Source organism: Cantharellus anzutake (genome assembly GCF_015039405.1).
Source record: "Cantharellus anzutake strain C23 chromosome Unknown EI90scaffold_10, whole genome shotgun sequence".
NCBI lineage: Eukaryota > Fungi > Basidiomycota > Agaricomycetes > Cantharellales > Hydnaceae > Cantharellus > Cantharellus anzutake.
The window spans coordinates 195,637-214,272 of NW_024066960.1; the positions used below are offsets into that span (position 1 = coordinate 195,637).

Sequence of the window (18,636 nt, forward strand, 5' to 3'; positions counted from 1 at the left end):
AAAAGCTAGAGGAATTCATCCAGAACCCATCACTATCAGGAGTGCCGGTGAACGACGATTTTAAGGGAAAGTCCTATCATGATTCAAATAGAGATAGGGCACATATGTATAATATAGAATTGGTGTTACTGTAGGACGGGAAGAGCAAAAGAGTGAAGTAAAAAAAGGCCAATGTCCAATCACAGAACGAATGGTAGACCAAGCACTTAGCATCAACAAATGCCGCGGAAAATGTGAGTTATCATTCTTGCGCGCTGGATCTGCCCGGCGGTGAATTGCGTCGTACAACTATCATCCGAATAATCCATGCTAACGAAAAAAAGTGGTCACGGTCGATTCAACATAAAAACGGAGTCCTAACACGAGTAACGCACAAGTTGTGGATTGGATCAGGACCTCCCCCGAGGCAAGTATCCTTCCCTGTGGGACAACCGAACGTAGCTGTTCTCTCGGGCGGAGTGTCATTCACGAGGTCGCCAACTCCAGTGCAACCTCCCTGGAACGTATGGAGAAGACCGAGCCAATCTAGCAGGGCGAGGCAGTTCCGAGTCCCAGGTTACTCTACTGAGGAAGCTTGAAAGAGGGGAGGGATTTCACGTACGGCCAGTTTCATGAACAAGTGTACGACCCAGAGAGTAGGCCCCATTGAATGCCTTGCTTCCCGGCAGTGAGTCGAGGATCACGACAATACCATCGAGCTGAGGATCGAAGGAATAATCCCATGGCCAGGCTGCAACCCCCAGGAGGGACTCCCCGTCGCCGGTCACGCTCCTCACGCTGTACACGTTGAGGTCGTGAATACCACCCACTCGAAGGGCGTTCTTCATAGCGATTGCGCGCGCTCTTCCATAGGATTTCCGTTAGTATTGAAGCAAGAGTAACAGAGCGACAGGCAGAGAATCTACTCACTCGCTAATATCACCCAAGTCAAACCACTCTTTCTTGGTGACATGATTCACGGGACCCGCAAGGCGGAACGAATAGCCGGATGCTGCATAGTCAAGGTTCAATCTGTGGATCTGTGCTTTGATGGTCGCTGCGGTGACATGCCCCAAAGCACCCGTTTCTGAGATCAAAGTGCTCAATGAGTACGCATGGGGAGTTAGGGGAGACAAAACGTACTCCCGATCTGAATAGCATGCCAGTGAATATTGATAATTTTTGGACTGCATTTCTCCCCTCCCTCTTCCACAAGGCTCTTCCAAGTCGCTTCATGGCCGGGTAATTCTGCCGCAAGTGATTGGAGTTTGGCAGAGCTTAAGTGGCTACCACATATGTGACGAGTGATGTTCGTGGGTGCAGCAAAGACGGGAAGGCCGAAGAGTGCCATTAGAGCGGCAAGGGTAGACAATCTCATATTTGCGATGCGAGCTGGGGAAGAAGGCACTTCTTGGAGAGGGAAAGGGAAGCACGTCCGCCCGAGCTTTTAAGCTCCTCCTTATCGGGTTAAATACCAACGTCGCTGTGGGGATGCTCGTGACAGGGAAGCATCGCTGTGGGTTGCTCTAGGAACAAGCGCATTAAGCCACACCGCCAAAGAGCACGGCCATTGTCCGATGCTGGGGATCGGTCATGAAAGTGACGCTTTGTCAAGGTTTGAAAAAAAACAGAGCTGTGCGTTAAGTCTGATGGCAGAAGCTGTGATGCGGTGGGTGATGACCCGGCCACGCATCGGGTATCCTTGAAGGACGAGTCCAAGTTGTGAGTCCAAAGGCAACAACGATGTGCCTTCTAAGACCAGTTTGACGCGGTGAGATGATAGCGCCATGCGCCTGCCAGTGGGGACTTGCTCGAGACCCGTAATCCAGGACGCATCGCGTTGCAAAGATTGGCAAAAAGGAACACTGGAAACTTAGATGATGTTTACATAAATAAAGCCAACGCAGTGCCAAGCATATGAGTTTCAGGAGTCTCATCCAGATTAAATCATAAGAGCCATGAGCAACGATCACGTTGTGTAGTCAGCGTCATCTTCGGACACCTGGTGCGGTTGGCCGTGGGCGACCGTGACCCTAGGTGACTGCAACCAAGTGGCACACAGCCTATTTCAGAGCCAAAACACCTTGACCTGACGTGAATTTGAAAGCGTGGGAACAGGTGGAAAGATCCGGTGAGTGCTGACATTGCATTTCCCACTCGTTAGGCATGGGCGATTTGGCACCTGCAGCCCCTAGATGGACCCGACCCAGCGGTTCATCCCCCCGATCCACAGTGGCACGGGATTATCTGCCCGATGCGCCCTTGCAGCTTTTCTTCTTGATTCAGGCTTAGCTGTAAGTTTAGGGGTTGAGGAGACATATGTTTCAGGTTCATTGAAATTATATGAACGTGCAAAATGCAGAAGGCCAAGCTCGCCGGCAATATATTCTACCAATTGAGATCGTTTACGCCTTGCTCAACAACAACAGATGAGACACAGAGCTTGAATTGGTATTTTGGGATGTTCAGCCACAGACGGCAAGATCTTGCGCAGGTAAGGAGCAGGGGTACGTACATATATGTAGTTGGGTGTGCAATGCATTGATCAGGCGAAAAATGTCGATGCATCCCTATCGAGGGTATCGCACCGGATAAGGGTGGGTTTGCAGCGCGCGGCCCAAATGAAGGAAAATGACTACGAAATGGCCAACGTCGCCGAACCCCTTCACTCAGTCGAATTCTCGCTACTCCGTAGCGGGTCCTATCCACGACTCAATTGTCCTATGCACAGGGTCCCTTATCCACCCCATACATTTCCAACTGCCCAATGCACACCTTCTCTCCATTCTCCTCTCCACCCAAACCCACTGATGAATCCCATCTCCCGAAAAAATCCATGAACACTCCAGATACAAGTGACCTTTTTTATATGTCCAAGGCCAACTGATTTCTATCTAATTGATCTACCCAGCCTTGTGGGCCAAAGTCTAACTCCCTGAATGCTTCGTCAAAGGCAGCGTATCAGTCCGGGATTCGTTCGCAGCTTATATATATACTTACCCTTTCCAAACTCCACGACTTCGATCCGACACGGTTAGTATGCTTCATAGAGAGCCCGGGCATGTTCCACGGACCATGAACGCTGATTGATTGCAGCGAGTTACTTAGAGCGCTCAGCAATAATATAATCTTTCACTAGTGTTTAACACGCCTTCGACCGGGTTGGTCTGGGCGAGATTCGACGTTGCATTTTATTTGCTTTTGAGTGCTTGCACCGCAGGTCGCTGCATCTGCGGTCATAGGACTCTGAAAGCACTGCATCCCGTTCGATCTGCGAAGTTAAGTGGAGTACCGCTCGGTTAGTACCATGGTAGGGGACTACATGGGAATCCCGAGTACCGCGGTTCTCTTTTCTTTTCTTTTCTTTTCTTTTCCCTTCCGTATTATTGTCTTCACCAATACCCCTCCACTTACAGTCCTGAGAGGGGCACCAGGCACACTACAATTTTGATGTATTCTCAATCGCCATTTAATCCGCCCGAGAATTAACCCGTACAAGTTTACGTTCTTATGGTCACTAAGCCCACGTCGAAACAGCAAGTTGAGTCTATTCCGCTCGCTGGCGAGTGCATATGATGCCTTTTTTTGTGGCATGAAAAGTCACCTTCCTACCTGCCCCTTTATACTTGTGTCTCATCCTTTACAGCCCATACAGAACGACGCCTCACTGTGTTCACGTTAATGCGGCACATATGCTTCTGGAATCATGTCGCGATTACGTTTCATCAGAAGATTGCCCCCAAATATCGATTCGATGGCCTTTGCATGATCCCTTCAGCTTTTGCAGATTGAGTTACATATAACGAAGCGTGGGTGTATGGATGCAGGTAATGCCTGTTGTTCCACACAGTTCGCGGTGCGATTGTGGAGCGAGAGGTGTAAGGGAAAACAAAATCAAAATCACAACAACTTCTTGAGGATGAGAAACTCCGACGGAATCTCAGCCGATATATGGCAACGTTGATAGCACGCGCAAGGCGAGAGAGTCAGCGGGATCTGCCGCTTCAGGTGATTGAGGCACGTGATGGGACGCCGGAATAATCCCCCCCCCCCCCCGACCTTAATTTGCTGCTCTCAGTGCTTTTCTCCTGGTACATAAACTCGCACAGCAACTTCCGCAGTCATATTGAATGCCAATTTGCACAACATGCACGGCCCCCATCCCACATCTGTACACAGTCTATCAATCATCGCATAATCTCCGTTTACATCAGTGCGTTCGTGTCTACCCCACAAAAAAAAAACCGGCCTTGAAGCACAAGTTCAACTCATTTAAATTTAAATTTAAATAAAAAAAACCACTCTCAGACGCATTGTGGTTCTTTTGCAGATCCTTATGTGGAGCATGATCTGACCATCATCACGCTTGACTTGATACTTTTGAAACCTGGAGTTTATCGACATCTTCTCTTCAATCGAGGTTCTAAACCAAAACGTTCTGATGATGATGATGATGATGAAAAAAACGATGATGAATTATTGAGTCAAACTGCAAAGGACTCCTCGGAGAGTGCTCAGGAGCTAGCTGAGGTGTGTTCCTGTTTCCTTCCCCTTCACTGCTACCATAAATGGTATCATAACTCTTCTTATAGATCCGTACATGGACGCTCTTGCGCCTCGCTGTCATCCTCACCCCCATTGACGCCTGTGAGTTATCGCTTAATTGTTTGGTGCGCGTAAAGGAGTAAATCTATACTTTGCAGACATTAGATGGTCCTACCGATGTATGTATGCCCAACCCTCGTGCTCCGCTTTGGAACTAAATGAGACTTTAGATCATCTTCCTGACTCGAGAAGTGTGAGTTGGTCCCCTTCAGCGGCCAACATCTTCTTCCGGATACTTGTTGGATGTATCATGGGTGAGTACTGTGGCTTGTGCTCTCGCTATGCACCCTTCGGCAATTTCATTGAAATGCTTTCTATTCAGAAACTCTCGCTTTTCATGGCGGTGTGACGATAGCTAGCTGGATTGTCCTGGCTCTCCTTGACAAATGGTCTCCACACTCCAAGTCGTCAACGCGTGGAAATTTAATGTAAAAAATTTTCCTTGTCATATCTCCCGGCATCTACCTCGATTTACACACACAGGGTTCATTAGGCTCAAGATACATGTACCCCTCGTTCTGTTTTATTCATCCTTGAAAAAGTTATTTTTACTCTCTCTGCTTTCAATCTGGCAACAATCGTCCAACTTATCTCCTGTCACCAACACGATCACCAACCCGGCCATTCCCGAGCTTATCACGAACATCCCTTGGGCGGTATCGCTTTATACGATCTTTGACGAAGATGTTCTGGATCGTGAGTGGGTGATACGCAATCTGTTAGGCGGAATGGCCGCAGGATTTGGATTGCGGGGTATGTAATGGGTCCACCGAAAAAACAGGATCTAGACTCACTCGATGACCATTGTTGTTGGGCTTTTCATTATTAGTGGCATTGGATTGCAATCCCTACTTTATAACCCTTATCATCCTCTTTGGTTGGATCGCTAAGACGTTGATGGCCTTTTGGCTTCATGGATGGGTGGGAGATGCAGATGATGAACGTTGGAAAGTGTATTCAATACCTTGACGGGGCTCACCCGCCGATTTGTGCTGTGCATCCCAATTATCCCATTGTTGAGTTGTTGGAAGCTGCGTGGTAAGGGTACGTCATAGGCGGCCCTTGTTGATTATGTCAACTCGTCATCGAAGACACATGTGAAAAGCGCTTGTAAGCTTCCCAGTCACCGCGCCTCTTCCTCAGCATATTAATTCCGTGGCCTTTGTACCAAAGGAAAGGGGGCGGGTTTGTGGTATGTATGTATGTAATTGTGATGATGATTCAGTTTTCCAGGGTGAGTTTTGCTGGGAATTGAGTTGCTGCGCTGGGGAGTACTTGGAAGTCAATCATTTGAGGAGGTCTTTCTGCTTTGAAATTATATTCCGGCGCACCCTTTTTTGGTATACCGCCGGGAAGAACTTGCAACGTGGACATTCAGTCCGGGGGACAAGTGCTCAATTCAAGTTGCAGCCCTGCGGTCACATGTAATCCTGACCAACTCGATAAGCAGTTGGGTCAGTTGGTTGGGTTGGTTGGGGTGCTTTTTCACATGGAATTAGGCTTGGAGGGCTGAGGAATGGTAATTGGCATGGCAAGCCCCTCCCTTTGACCACCACCAAATGATCAATGTCAGAAGAATCCGTTTCTTCTGCGTTGCGTGGTCTAATGTTACTCCATATTGTACTTTTTGAAATAAAATAAACGTTGTTCATGGGCCCGCGCCCTGGCTGTGCAAACGTTTCAAAAGCAGGCGCCCAAAAAAAGCGTGGATTATCTTTTTTTGATATGCTCATCACTTATATTTCTCCACCCTATAACCCTAACGCGCGTTGTTTTACATATGTCCTCTTAAACCTCCCTCCCTCCATGCTGCTTTCTCCTCAACGTCCACGATCCCCCCCCTCGTCATCCAACCCGGGAGTTGTCTAAATCACAAACGTGTCCATGGCCCATTTTGAGCGAATGGAGTCATCACCCACTCCTCCAAACTCCAGCACCGTCGGAGCAATCCCAGACATCATCGAACGACGCACCCAGGTACTTCGTTCGGCGGCCAAACTTTCTCGCTCCATCTCGACGAGGATCAAGGCTACTGCGGGGAGCATCCTACCTAACGGTAGCTCTTCGGAAAGTCCGTCATCATCATCAAAGTTTGCTTCTACCAGCTTCAGTCCTTCCGGGCGTGACTCTTCCATTTTGGTCGCAAGCACTAGTACTGGTACTGGTACTGGTACTGGTACTGGCAGCAGCCCGCCAACATCAAGCAAAGGTAAAGATAAAAACAACAACAAGGACAAATACCCCGTATACACGAGTCCGATAATCAAAAAGTCTCCTCCCAGCGTGACGTCCTCAATCAAACATATTACCTCTTCGTTCTCATTGACTCGACACGGTCGTTCCAAATCAGACACAGCATCATCATCATCACCTTTCGCTATTATGCCTGCTGCCGCCGAATCGCTCCTCTCCCCTACTACACAAACCTCTCGTCCTCAATTCGATCATCCCTCAGGCTTAGGCTCAGGCGGAGGACCCCCCGTATCTGGGAATCCTATAGCGGAAAGTGGTTCAGAAGGGGGTGGTGGTGGTGGTGGCAGTAATTCAATCGTCCGTAGGAGATCGTTTCGACACGAACAATATCCTCGATCGCAGCAGGATCATCATCATCAACCTGTTTCTCCTCCTCCTCGGCTTGTTAAAGCTGCCGGCCATGACATCACGAGCGATGCGAGCGTAGATGAAGCCGAGTTGAAAGTTCCTGCGTTGTTACAGACTGGGACACCGATGCTCAAAGTGAGCTCTAAGCAACTCAAGATGAGGATGTTTCGACTCGATCCAGATCTGGGTCAAGTCATTTGGGAGTCGAATAGGTACGGAGTTCGTGAGTACCTTGGCATCTCATCTCTCATCTCGTCAAAATTCTCTGTTGCTCCTGCTTGCCATATATTTTCGTCTCACACATACTGACTGGTCATCATCCACCCCCTTTGCAGTTCCGATCGAGCACATCAAGGAGATCCGCACCGGTCCCGAAACGTCCTACCATCGTGAACAACTCCGTCTTTCAGCAGACTACGAACCAAGATGGATCTCACTCGTCTACGCCAGAGATGGAAAATACAAGATCCTCCACATGGTCTCTCTGAGCGACGACGTATTCAGAATGTGGAACGTAATCTTACGAAAACTCTTCTCTTTGCGTCAGGAGTTGATGAGTGGATTGGGAGATGCGAACGCTGAGGTTAGGCAGAGGGTTTGGGAGAAACTTTATTGGAAGGGTGCCGATTCGACTGGGGATGCCAAGTTGGATTTTCAAGAAGTGGAGAGGATGTGTAGGAGATTGAACATCGCTACTCCTCGAAGCGAGTTGTTGAATTGTTTCATGGTGAGTTTAGACCCGGGGTTCTGGTAATGCATATTCGGAACACTAATTTTTTTTTTTTTTTTTTTTTTAAATTTTTTTTTTAGCAAGCGGATTCGCAGTCGAGGGGTTTCCTTGATTTTGCCGATTTCCGTCACTTTGTCAAGCTGTTGAGGGCACGACCCGATATCGCTGCCATCTACGATGACGCCATGGGAGATTCGCCAGAGTTTACTTTTGAAGTGTTTGAGAGGTTTATGCGGGAATCCCAAAAGGTGTGTTCATTGATAGTTTTCCGATTGACTTTTTGAGCCGTCATAACTTTGTGTGTGGTTTTTTTTTTTTTTTTTTTTTTTAGTCTACGTTATCGAAAGAGGAACTATTACGGATATACGCAAAATATGGTCGTCCTCGATATATTTCCATGCCAAATACCCCACTCGTGATGCCTGCAGAGATCAAGGGCGAGGATGAGCTTCCAGGAGAAGGAGAAGAAGCCGTCCGAGATGGTGCGAATGATCAACGAGAGGCTTCTGCTGCCTCCCCCATTACCTCTCTCGCCACCGCTGTCCTGGCGACGGCGTCAACATTGGCACCTAAGCTTTTGGTTGCACCCGAACTACCAAAGGACTCCCAGACCGGCAGACAGACGAAGATCCCTGAAGCGGCGCCACACGAACTTCCTGGGGAAAGCATCAAATTCTCGGGTGACAACTCCGCCACTGTCGTCTCTCCTACCGACGTTGACCCAACACCCACTGAACCGCCACCTCTCACTATACCTCCCACTCCGACCCCTGATTCACCAACACCTCCATGGTCTCTTTCAACGTTCGAAGCCTTCTTACATTCTACCGATAATTCACCCTTTGGTGATAATCCAGATGATATGACGCGTCCTTTGAGCGAGTATTATATCTCTGCTTCGCACAATACGTACCTTGTCGGTCATCAGCTTGTGGGCGATAGTACGATCGAGGGGTACATCCGGGCACTGTTACATGGTTGTCGAAGCGTTGAACGTAAGTTTTTCCTCCCCTTCCTCCCCCCACCCACTGATTGATACTCTCACGCCCTTGGTGCTCTGAACGAATTTTTCACCTTTGTAGTCGACATATGGGATGGAGACGACGGACCAGCGATCTTCCATGGTCATACGCTCACGACCAAAGTTAGCCTTCAGGACGTCGTACGTGCCATCGCGAGATACGCCTTTGTAGCATCTCCTTACCCCGTCGTCATCTCTGCCGAGATTCATTGCTGTTTGGAGCAGCAGGATATGGCGGCAGAGATCATGCGGAAAGAGTTTGGAAGCGCCTTGGTGGATGAGCCTGTGAATGGGGAAGAGAAGGGGAATATCGTTACGTTGCCTAGTCCTGAGGCATTGAAAGGAAGGATTTTGTTCAAGGTGAGAGACTTTTTATCGCTGTAAAGAGTGGGAACAAGGATCTATTTTTGTTCGTTTACCTAGGCGAAGAACGCTTTCTTGACGACCACTTTAACGGCGGAACCAGAGGAAGCGCGAGAGGGTGGAGTTGATGTTGATGTGTTGACGACCACGACGGAAGAGGTTTCCAGTAGCGATGTGGAACAAAAGAAGGGTACGTTTTTTTTTTTGGCTTTTCCATTACAAAGTAGAATCACTGATTTCAACTTTTTTATTTTTAGGGCTCGGGAAGGAAGTCAAGGAAGAAATATCTCATGAGGTGTCTCGCGCTAAAGGTCTCATGAGGAGGATGCGAGGAAAGTTAAAAGGCAGATCGACCAAGTCTTCTGGTGGGGATGGTGGTGGTGGTGGTGGTGGTGGTGGGAACGTGGAGAAACCCAAACCAAAGATGTCATTGGCCCTTGCGGCTTTGCTCGTGTATACGGTGGGCATCAAGTGTCGTGGGCTAAACAAGAAGGAGACGTATGCCGTCGAACACGTCTTTAGCCTGTCAGAGAGAATGGCGGATAAAGTTATGAGGGAGAGTATGGCAGATTTGATAAAGCACAATCGGACGCATGTTATCAGAGTTTATCCGAGTGGGACGAGATTGAGTTCGACGAACTATGAGCCTCATCGGTATTGGGCATCTGGGGCTCAGCTGGTTGCTATTAACTTTCAAACATTCGGTGAGTTTCCCTTTTTTTCTTCTTTCTTCTTTGGATGCTGAAGAGAAAGCTCAAATCATCGTTTGTTCAGATCTCGGATACATCATGAACTATGCGATGTTCATGAGGAATGGCCGTTTGGGCTACGTTCTCAAGCCTGCAGCTTTGAGACTGAAAGATAAGCAGATGGCTTCGAGGCGTACCAAGCACTTCCTAGATGTAACGGTGAGCTTTTCTATTTACTTTACTTTGTCGCATTCAAGATATGCGGACTGATCTTTTTTTTTTCCTTCTCAGATCATTTCAGCGCAACAGCTCCCTCATCCCAAGGAGGGCAGTCAAGGGAGAGACATCGACACGAAACGTACGATCGACCCTTACGTCGAAGTGTCACTTCACGTCCCAGAATGGTCCATCTCTCCATTTCTCCCCGACCAGAACGCTCGACGTTCATCTCCTCCTCACAACGGATCTTCTTCTTCTTCTTCTTCTTCGAACCCTTCCTCTGCACGGACCGTTTCGTATGTCACGAGTGTGGTGAAGGATAATGGGTTCAATCCTGTGTGGAAGGAGACGATGGCGATTCCATTCGATTGTGTTGGGGACATGCGGGAGCTGATATTCGTCCGATTCCAAGTCAAGGATGAGCATGGTCATGATGATTTGGGTGTATATTGCGTCTCACTCGCGAGTCTTCTGCCTGGTAAGCACTCCCAACTTTTAAATGTGGGATGTCATTCAGTTCGTTGATTGCATGGATTGTGTTTCTTTCGTTTCTTTTCTTTTTTTTAAGGATATCGCCATTTACCCCTGCATGATAAGCAAATGTCACAGTATCTATTCTCAACACTGTTCATCCATACGATCATTCGAGATGTCACTGATTGATATTATATTTTATTCATGTCATCCCACACGTCCATTTTCTTTTTCATTCTGTGCATTATAGCATTGCGGTACATTTCTACATTTCGGATTCATCATGTACTAGTACCATAGCCATCCAAACCCTGATTTCAAATCATCGCCGCGAACCCAGAGACTATCGTATTGCGAGCGCCGAACCCCTGATCAACTCTTTTTCGCCATCATGGGCGAGCTTATCCCGGTGACATCGCTAAGTGGACGTGACACACTGATAGTCCTGGAGTCGAAGGGCCAATAGACTCAAGAGTGGCACAAGGTACATTGGCAAAAGAACCTTCAAACTCAAATATAACAACGACAATATGTCCCCTGTTCGTTAGACGGATGCGCAAATGCAGCCGTGAGGCCTACGACACATGTGATACGTCGTTTGTCCGTTGGATGGTAGCTGATGTGACTGAGGGGGAAAAAAGAGTGACCCCGAAGGGTTTGAAGTCTAAAATGGTAAAGCCGTGGAGGCCAGACGCGCCACCATCGAGACAGTCCGGTGCTCTGAGTGACGCATTATTGCTATTGCTCCAACACCAAAAGAGCGCAAAGGTGACACAGATTCCAGTGACAAGCTACCTTTGAAAACCGCGAACCAGAAAGTGCCCCCACTGTCTTGTTCTCAGACTTTGACGTTTAGGGTTCTCAAGCTTTGAGATGTGATATAGCAAGCTGTAGAGTTAGGACCCGACGCGGTCGCAGAAGACGCCCGTAAAAAGAACCCCTGATCCTTTTGGGGTGCGATGCATACCGGGGGGGCCGAGAGCGAAAACCTGCACATTTGTGCGAAATTTTCGAAGACGATATCCAGTTCCTCCGACTTGGATTTTGAGATGGACCATCCACCCTAACAGAACGACTGATATCCCTGTTCCTGAAAGGCGGAGTCCCTTCACGCGCTACACACGTGCTACATGGATAGCACATCTTGGACACGCCCTCCACAGTGCTTGTGGACGCAGTCGGGCGGAACAGTCGAAAGTTCGAATGTCACTCAGGATGAGTAGAGAAGAACGGTTGGCCGAAGCGGGTACTCCGCAACACAGCCCCCGGTTCCAACCTTGCCACTGAGCGTCCACTGATTAATTTAGGGGGGGAGGGATTTGCTGCCTCCCAAACGCTGTAACACGTACCATCAATCAACCTCCCAGCGATTCTTGCTATGACGAGCGAGCTTGGCCTGCCAATTACTACCCTCACTTCTGGCGCACTTACTGAAGACATTTACTACAAGGTTGTGAAGGAACTTGCTATCTTATCCCCCAGATCTCTCCGATCCGCCACCCTCGTCAGCCGCGATTTTTATGCCTTTACGACTACCTTGCTCTTTCGCACAATTGAAGTAGGCCATTTAGCCGTGCCGAAACGAGATGAGGCTATTCTTCAACGATTAGAAGATAATCGATCTCTTTGTTTGTGTGTTCGCGAACTTGTGCTTGGCGAGCGGGTAGGAATAACAATCGGAGGGCTATCAGAACCGTTAGGGGAAAGATTGTTACCTTTACTTTCCCATATGACTCATCTCACAGACTTTTGGTTTTCGTTAAGTCATCGATAATTATCGTCCGCTTGTTGCTACTAACGTTAATATCTATCAGTGCTACCTCCTCCTTTGTATCGCCGCTCGTACAATTCATCACTCGCAAACGTCCGGATGTGCGGCTCCACGCAAATCTGTGTGAATACGAGGACAGTGATGGGGGATCACTGTCATGGACCATTAGCAGAGCATCCTTCGGCCCCTCTCCCAACCTTGTTTCCATGAATGTTAGGACACATTACCACCGGGGCCAAACGGATCTTCTTGTCCACATAAAAAAGTTAGCTTTATCCAGTGCGAGCTTGCGCTCGCTTACTATAGGAGTTGATTTTGGCGGTTGCTTTTTGGGTGATTTCTCAACTGGCGACATTGCGTTTGAACAAGGGGAACGGGTTTCTTCCCTTCGTAAGCTCTCGATCGACGGCTGCCCCATGGATGAATCTTGGCACAGTGGCATCCCATGGGATGCGCTCGAAGAAATATATTTTTCGCGCTTTCCCGCCATCCTCCACACTCAAGTCGACCAGATGCACAATCTTCGCTCCGCCAAGCTGATTGGTAAAGTCTACTGGAATACTGAGGAAGAGCGTTTGCAGATCGCACGACCAATCAGCGATTTCCTTCTTCGTCTCCCTTCTGTTCTAGAGGAGCTTGACCTGGAGGAGCTCACAGGAGACGTCCCAATCTCCACCATTGCCAGGTTTGGAGATTCACTCAAGAGACTCAGGCTTCATGTCCTTGAAAAGTATGACAGGGTTGGGGCGCGACATGTGTTGTCAGCTCAACAGCTGGATAAGATCCGTGTTGCCTGTCCTAGCCTGGAAGAGCTTCAGATTGACATCAATCGTAACAGTGAATGGGTACGTCTGTGGGGTCGCCGCCTCATTAACTATTTTTTGACAGTTCACTCCCAATAACAGCCTTACGATGTCCTGGACGCTGTAGCAGAATTTTCGCAATTGAGAAGGCTCACACTGTCCCTCGAGCTTGGGCTTGAAACGGAGACGTTTGTCAAACCGTACGCCACCCACTACAGCAGCGTCCAGCTTTACAAGTACATAGCATCACATCGACGGAACAGTCATCCACTGGACGAGCTCACTATCGAGTTAGGTGGACACCGTAAATTGGGGACGGGCTACCCATGTTCCTGGGTGTTGTGGGAAATGGACGAGCAAGCGACATACACGGTCAAGCCTTCTGAGCGACTTGAGGATGCCCAAGCAGGTTTGCTTGATGTCTGGAGGAAGAGGGGAATGCTACGTGGAGGCGTTAAACTTTTTTATGGTCCGGTAGGAGGAAATACCGAGGATGACAAGGAGATTGTTGCGCTTCATGAACGACATGGCGAAAAGAACTCAAGATTTGAGCTTTATGGTCTTGACCTCAGTGCATTATAGCATTTGCAACAAAGCAACCACTTACATAACCTATATTTGTCATGAATAGACAACAGACATAGTGATACATCTTCGTCACTGTGATGATAAATTTATGACTGGTGGACGCCGCCTGATGCGGCAGAACCCGCTACTCTTAACCCTGCATGTTCGCTCACTTTCATTTGGCATTGACACTCTCTGCGTAATTCAATCAGTATCTTGATATGATGATGCATTGGTTCTATATGTACTCAACAACGTGTAGTGGAGAATGTCACAGGAAGAATATCCAAACCCTAACCAGCCCAGAACGCCCGTGTAAGTCGCAACCGCGGTTAGAGTATAGGCGGAGCTCCAAGCCCACAAGAGCACTCACCCCGGGGAAGGACATTGGACCCACATCCAGAAACCCAGATTTGAACCGAATGCAGTGCGGCGGACTTGATGATGACTCAGCTGCATAGGCGGAGAGCCTTACAAACTGGTGAGAAACACCCAGCTTTAACCTTCCCCACAAACAGGCAACATTTTGGGAAGCGGCACTGCATGCAGCCAGAAGATCGTGTCCTCTTAAATCACTTGAACGCCACTGCCTGTGGTGCCACGAAAGCGAACTGTTATCGAAGCGACATGAGTTAGGTGGCCACCAGCTAGGAACACCAGCAACTCGAGTTGTGTCACCTCCGACCGGGTTTTTAATCCAATATGCCACGCACGAATTCAGATTGCACCTGAAACTGAGATTCCGAGTATTCCAAGTCCATTGGAATGGAGTGCTAACAAGGAAATATTCTTTTTGGAAGCCAAAGGAGTGCTGATGGCTTCTTCAGGGAGCAGATTAAACAAGCAGACCCCTCTGGGCGAATTACACGCACACGTGCTATCAGGCAACGGAACACAGCTGTCACCCACAGCTAATGCAGACGGATAAGTTGCATACAAATGAAGGGAAGCGGTGCCAATGATGGCCACTCACAACAACTCCGCGAGGAATGTCTGCTCCTTGGTCATCAAAGGCTTGCAGGTCGATGTGATGCTTGAACTCTTTCTGGATGGAAGGCGAAGGCAGTGTACGTCGAAAATGGTACTCAGGTCCCAGTCCGGGTGCGAGGACCACCTGAGCGACTTGTCTAAGATCCAACTCGAACGTCGCAAAGGCGCAGGGACATGAGGCAGGACCATCATGCACCGTAAGTTGTTCCCTGAAACGCAGAAGGCACAGCCCCTTCTTCCGTCACGCTATTTCCCTCTTCACTTTGGATGGAGCGGGGGCATACCCACCTGAATTTGATACTTAACTTTGGTGCGCTGCCGGACGTTGTAAGTGATGAATCGAAGAATGCAAGAGGGGAAAGGGGACAAACTCCTTGCTCGTGCCATGCATTGAAACGCGCGGCACGCTGATTACCGTAAGGACCAACGTCGGCCATGGTGGTCACTCCCAAAAAGTCGTACTTGGCCGGTGTATTGCGATCATTGTGTGTTGTCCAAGTACCACGTATAGACTGACCATTCGATGCCGCTGCACTTCGGTAAGCCACCGACCCAGGGTGAATAGCACCCAAGAAGTTAGCAGAGTCAGCGTGAACGAGAACACAAGCAACGATTCAGGCATCCATAACTAAGGGCGCAGTTAGTTTTCAGTGTCCTCACGCTCTTTATTAGCGATCTCGACTTGCGCATGAAAAGCTTAAGTTTGTACCCGACCCCGTGGTCACAACTCCGGTCTGGAAGCGAACAGAAGCAAATGGAGTCGAGCGCGATATGAATAGATGAAGGTTACACTAGAGGTGGGACGCGAAAGTGGAGGCAAGTTCGGCCGCAAATAAGGAGGACCCTGGTAACCTATAAGGGGGAATGCATTGGAACTAGGGTATTGGCGATGATAGAGGACCTCTTGCACGACCAAAGGGTTTTCGCGTCGCAAATATTTGCACCCGCTATGGAGTATCCTTGAAACGTCAATGACGGGGTTGGTGAATGACCCTGAGGAAAGGTGATATACCGACGGCCCTCCAATTTCCATTACATGACCTTCTGAGCCCTCCAAGCTCCCTGTGTGCAGCACGAGTGACGCTGCCACACGTTGAAACACGGGAAGATCTCATCGAGTCCTATACACTGACCGTGACGAACATGCATGAACGGGCTTGACCAAGGAACGTTCAAGTGCCGCGAACAAGGTTGAGTACGGTGCGTCAGTAGTCAGTATTTGTATTTTGCTATTTTGTTGTTGGACCTTGAAGCCTCTAGGAGCACTGCCTCGGATTGAAGCCGTGGGGGATAGGTCCGTTACAACGTCTCAAGAAGCCCCATCAGTTTATAAGCCACAAAGATTCATCATGAACAATGGATGTTTTAAACGACAGATCGGTGTGTCTGGTTAGCATCAAACTAATGTATGATAAAATCCCTCCATAATTGCGATTTGGTAGTCCCGCACAGAAACGGTATGTATCGATCTATATTGAGTCTAAAGTCAGATCGACAACTAATCAGTTGCACGTGAGCTCGATAACACCCAAACTGACACTGTTTTCTATCTTAATCGAGGCTGGTGCCCTACCTGTCAACGAGATCAAGTATGAAGAGGCTTCGGGCGACCGGAGGAAATGTAAGTACAGGAATGGATAGGATCACTGTTTGCTTCAAGATCGTCTGAGTCTCCAAAGGAGTCCAAGTCATCGGTATGGCGGCGCTTGACTCGCAGGACCTCAACTCGCCCTGAACTACTAGTCGACACCCCGACACCCCTCCCTGCTACTACAAACGAGCAAAATTTTGGCCGCAAAGCTGTCAGCCTCAATGAAGACATACTGTACAAAGTAGTAGAGGAACTCGCGACCCATTCTCCTAAATCTCTCCTTTCTGTAGCCCTCGTCAGTCGGGCTGTTCATTCCTTTACTGTCACCGTCCTCTTTCGAAGCGTCTGGGTAGGTCGTTTTGAGGCCAAAAAAAGGGAGCGAGCCCTTCTTCATCGACTACAAAATGACCTATTGCTCTGCTCATACATTCGCCAACTCACCATTTACAATGAGCCAGGGAGAAACGTAGAATACGAAGGAATCGTGACAATTCTATTGCATCTCCTTCCTCATATGACCAATCTCAAGGATTTCTGGTCCGTTATACCATCCATCCTCACCATCTGCGCGCATGCTGATATCAATGACTCACAGTTGTTATACCCCCTTGGGATCCTCACTGGCACAACATATTTCTTGCAACAATCCAGCTGTGCAGCTTTGTCTGCACTCGATGCCTTTGACCAATGAGACCTTTGCGTCTTGTGCTAACATTGTTTCCATTGATGCCGAAACTCACTTCTACCGGGGCCCTGAAAATTTCCTTGTTCGCTTAAAGGAGTTAGCCTTGTCCAGCGCCAATTTCCGTTCGCTTACTTTGCGCGTTCTGTGGGGCGGTTGTGTTCGCGGACCTATAACCATCGGAGATATCACGTTTGAACCAGGAGAGAGATTATCCTCCCTTCGCAGCCTTTCGGTTGATGGTATTACCCCTAATGATTCATGGAACCTTGGTGTTCCCTGGGATGTGCTGGAGGACATTTATTTTCGTCGCTTTCCTTCCATCCTCCGATCCCGGGTTGACACGATGCACAACCTCCGTTCCATCGGGCTGAGCGGTGGGTCTGGTTGGGTCACCAATGAGGAACGTTCCCAAGCTGCAGTACCAATTAATGAATTCCTTTCCCGCGTTCCTTCTGCTCTGGAAGAGCTCAACTTGGAGGAGCTCACCGGAGTGATACCGGTTTCCACGATTACCAGGTTTGGACCCTCTCTCAAGAGACTCAGGTTTCACAACCGTGGGAGCTTTGGCAACGTGGAGACGCGGCATGTGTTTTCGGCTCAACAGCTAGACGAGATCCGTGTTGCCTGCCCTAACTTGGAAGAACTCCAGATTGACATCAATCCCGATGGAGAATGGGTATGTGGATTTTTGTTTTTGTTTTCTATGGTTTGACTGGAAAGTTTGTATGTAGCCATACAATGTCTTGGACGCGGTGGCTAAATTTCCGCGCCTGAACAAGCTCACGTTGTCTGTTGGACTTGGGCTCCACGCGGGGACGCCTGTCAAACCTTACCCCAGCCACTACAGCAGTGTCCAGCTCTATAAATACGTAGCATCGGTTCGACGACCCATGCGTCCCCTGAACGAACTTGCTGTTCAACTGGGCGGGCCTCACCAAACGAGGGGAGGTTACGGTATATCGTCGATACTGAGGAAACCAACGTCGTACCGGGTCGTACCTTGTGAGCGACTCGAGGACGCCCAAGCTGGCCTGCTTAATGTCTGGAGAGACCAGGCAACTTGGGGACGACAACTTGAGTCTTTCTATGGCCCAGTTGGAGGAGACACCAAGGATGACAGGAAGATATTTGCTCTTCACGAGCGGCACGAACTGCACATGTGATGAACCGATACTGGCCCCGAACCGTGGAAGCAACAATGTAAGAACCATCAGAATGTTCGTGCCATGAGAGGTTTCATGAACAGCTTAAGAAAGTGTAAAATTAGAATGATTTGTAAATGCGCTAGGCCTTATCTCAAGATTGGATTGACGTACACCATACATGTAACAAGAAGGAAGTCATATTACCTAGACAAGGCGAGCGAGATAAAAGAACAGCATACGTAATTATACGGCGAGAACGAGCCAATTTCAAGCAATCAGCACCGGCAACCAAAAAATAGACGAAGGCGAACTCAATGTCACCGGTAAGTGCAATCATTAAAAACTCTTTCGATACGAGTACTGGAAGATACAGATATAAGATCATTTCAGGTTCTATTCTTTC

At 48.7% G+C, this 18,636-nt stretch overlaps 6 protein-coding genes across 6 annotated transcripts; 4 read left to right on the forward strand and 2 right to left on the reverse strand.

Moving 5' to 3' along the window:
- Positions 1–212: 212 nt before the first annotated feature.
- EI90DRAFT_3013859 (metalloprotease) lies at positions 213–1,357 on the reverse strand (the record flags this gene model as incomplete). Its single annotated transcript, XM_039056706.1, has 5 exons — positions 213–309; positions 375–525; positions 602–843; positions 910–1,066; positions 1,123–1,357. The coding sequence occupies 5 exons, from the start codon at positions 1,355–1,357 to the stop codon at positions 213–215; spliced, it is 882 nt and encodes a 293-aa protein (XP_038919526.1).
- A 2,717-nt stretch (positions 1,358–4,074) lies between these two features.
- EI90DRAFT_3043892 (Arv1-like family-domain-containing protein) lies at positions 4,075–5,580 on the forward strand. The gene is made up of 8 exons (XM_039059292.1): positions 4,075–4,196; positions 4,288–4,509; positions 4,572–4,626; positions 4,683–4,703; positions 4,755–4,838; positions 4,907–5,012; positions 5,078–5,337; positions 5,414–5,580. The coding sequence occupies exons 1-8, from the start codon at positions 4,110–4,112 to the stop codon at positions 5,551–5,553; spliced, it is 975 nt and encodes a 324-aa protein (XP_038919527.1). The 5' UTR covers positions 4,075–4,109; the 3' UTR covers positions 5,554–5,580.
- A 665-nt stretch (positions 5,581–6,245) lies between these two features.
- On the forward strand, positions 6,246–11,014 carry EI90DRAFT_3043894 (uncharacterized protein). The gene is made up of 11 exons (XM_039059293.1): positions 6,246–7,320; positions 7,342–7,408; positions 7,521–7,912; positions 7,996–8,163; positions 8,247–8,910; positions 8,998–9,296; positions 9,360–9,489; positions 9,557–10,003; positions 10,074–10,207; positions 10,280–10,685; positions 10,776–11,014. Exons 1-11 carry the CDS (start codon positions 6,469–6,471, stop codon positions 10,868–10,870), a joined length of 3,654 nt encoding a protein of 1,217 aa, XP_038919528.1. The 5' UTR covers positions 6,246–6,468; the 3' UTR covers positions 10,871–11,014.
- A 1,037-nt stretch (positions 11,015–12,051) lies between these two features.
- EI90DRAFT_3043897 (uncharacterized protein) lies at positions 12,052–14,018 on the forward strand. Its single transcript, XM_039059294.1, has 3 exons — positions 12,052–12,445; positions 12,496–13,297; positions 13,358–14,018. The coding sequence occupies exons 1-3, from the start codon at positions 12,060–12,062 to the stop codon at positions 13,835–13,837; spliced, it is 1,668 nt and encodes a 555-aa protein (XP_038919529.1). The 5' UTR covers positions 12,052–12,059; the 3' UTR covers positions 13,838–14,018.
- A 639-nt stretch (positions 14,019–14,657) lies between these two features.
- EI90DRAFT_3013863 (uncharacterized protein) lies at positions 14,658–15,249 on the reverse strand (the record flags this gene model as incomplete). The annotated part of the gene is given in 4 exon segments (XM_039056707.1): positions 14,658–14,675; positions 14,695–14,733; positions 14,796–15,021; positions 15,101–15,249. 4 exon segments carry the CDS (start codon positions 15,247–15,249, stop codon positions 14,658–14,660), a joined length of 432 nt encoding a protein of 143 aa, XP_038919530.1.
- Positions 15,250–16,403: 1,154 nt separating this feature from the next.
- On the forward strand, positions 16,404–18,251 carry EI90DRAFT_3119189 (uncharacterized protein; the record flags this gene model as incomplete). Its single annotated transcript, XM_039063184.1, has 4 exons — positions 16,404–16,433; positions 16,492–16,940; positions 16,999–17,764; positions 17,820–18,251. The coding sequence occupies 4 exons, from the start codon at positions 16,404–16,406 to the stop codon at positions 18,249–18,251; spliced, it is 1,677 nt and encodes a 558-aa protein (XP_038919531.1).
- Positions 18,252–18,636: the final 385 nt, after the last annotated feature.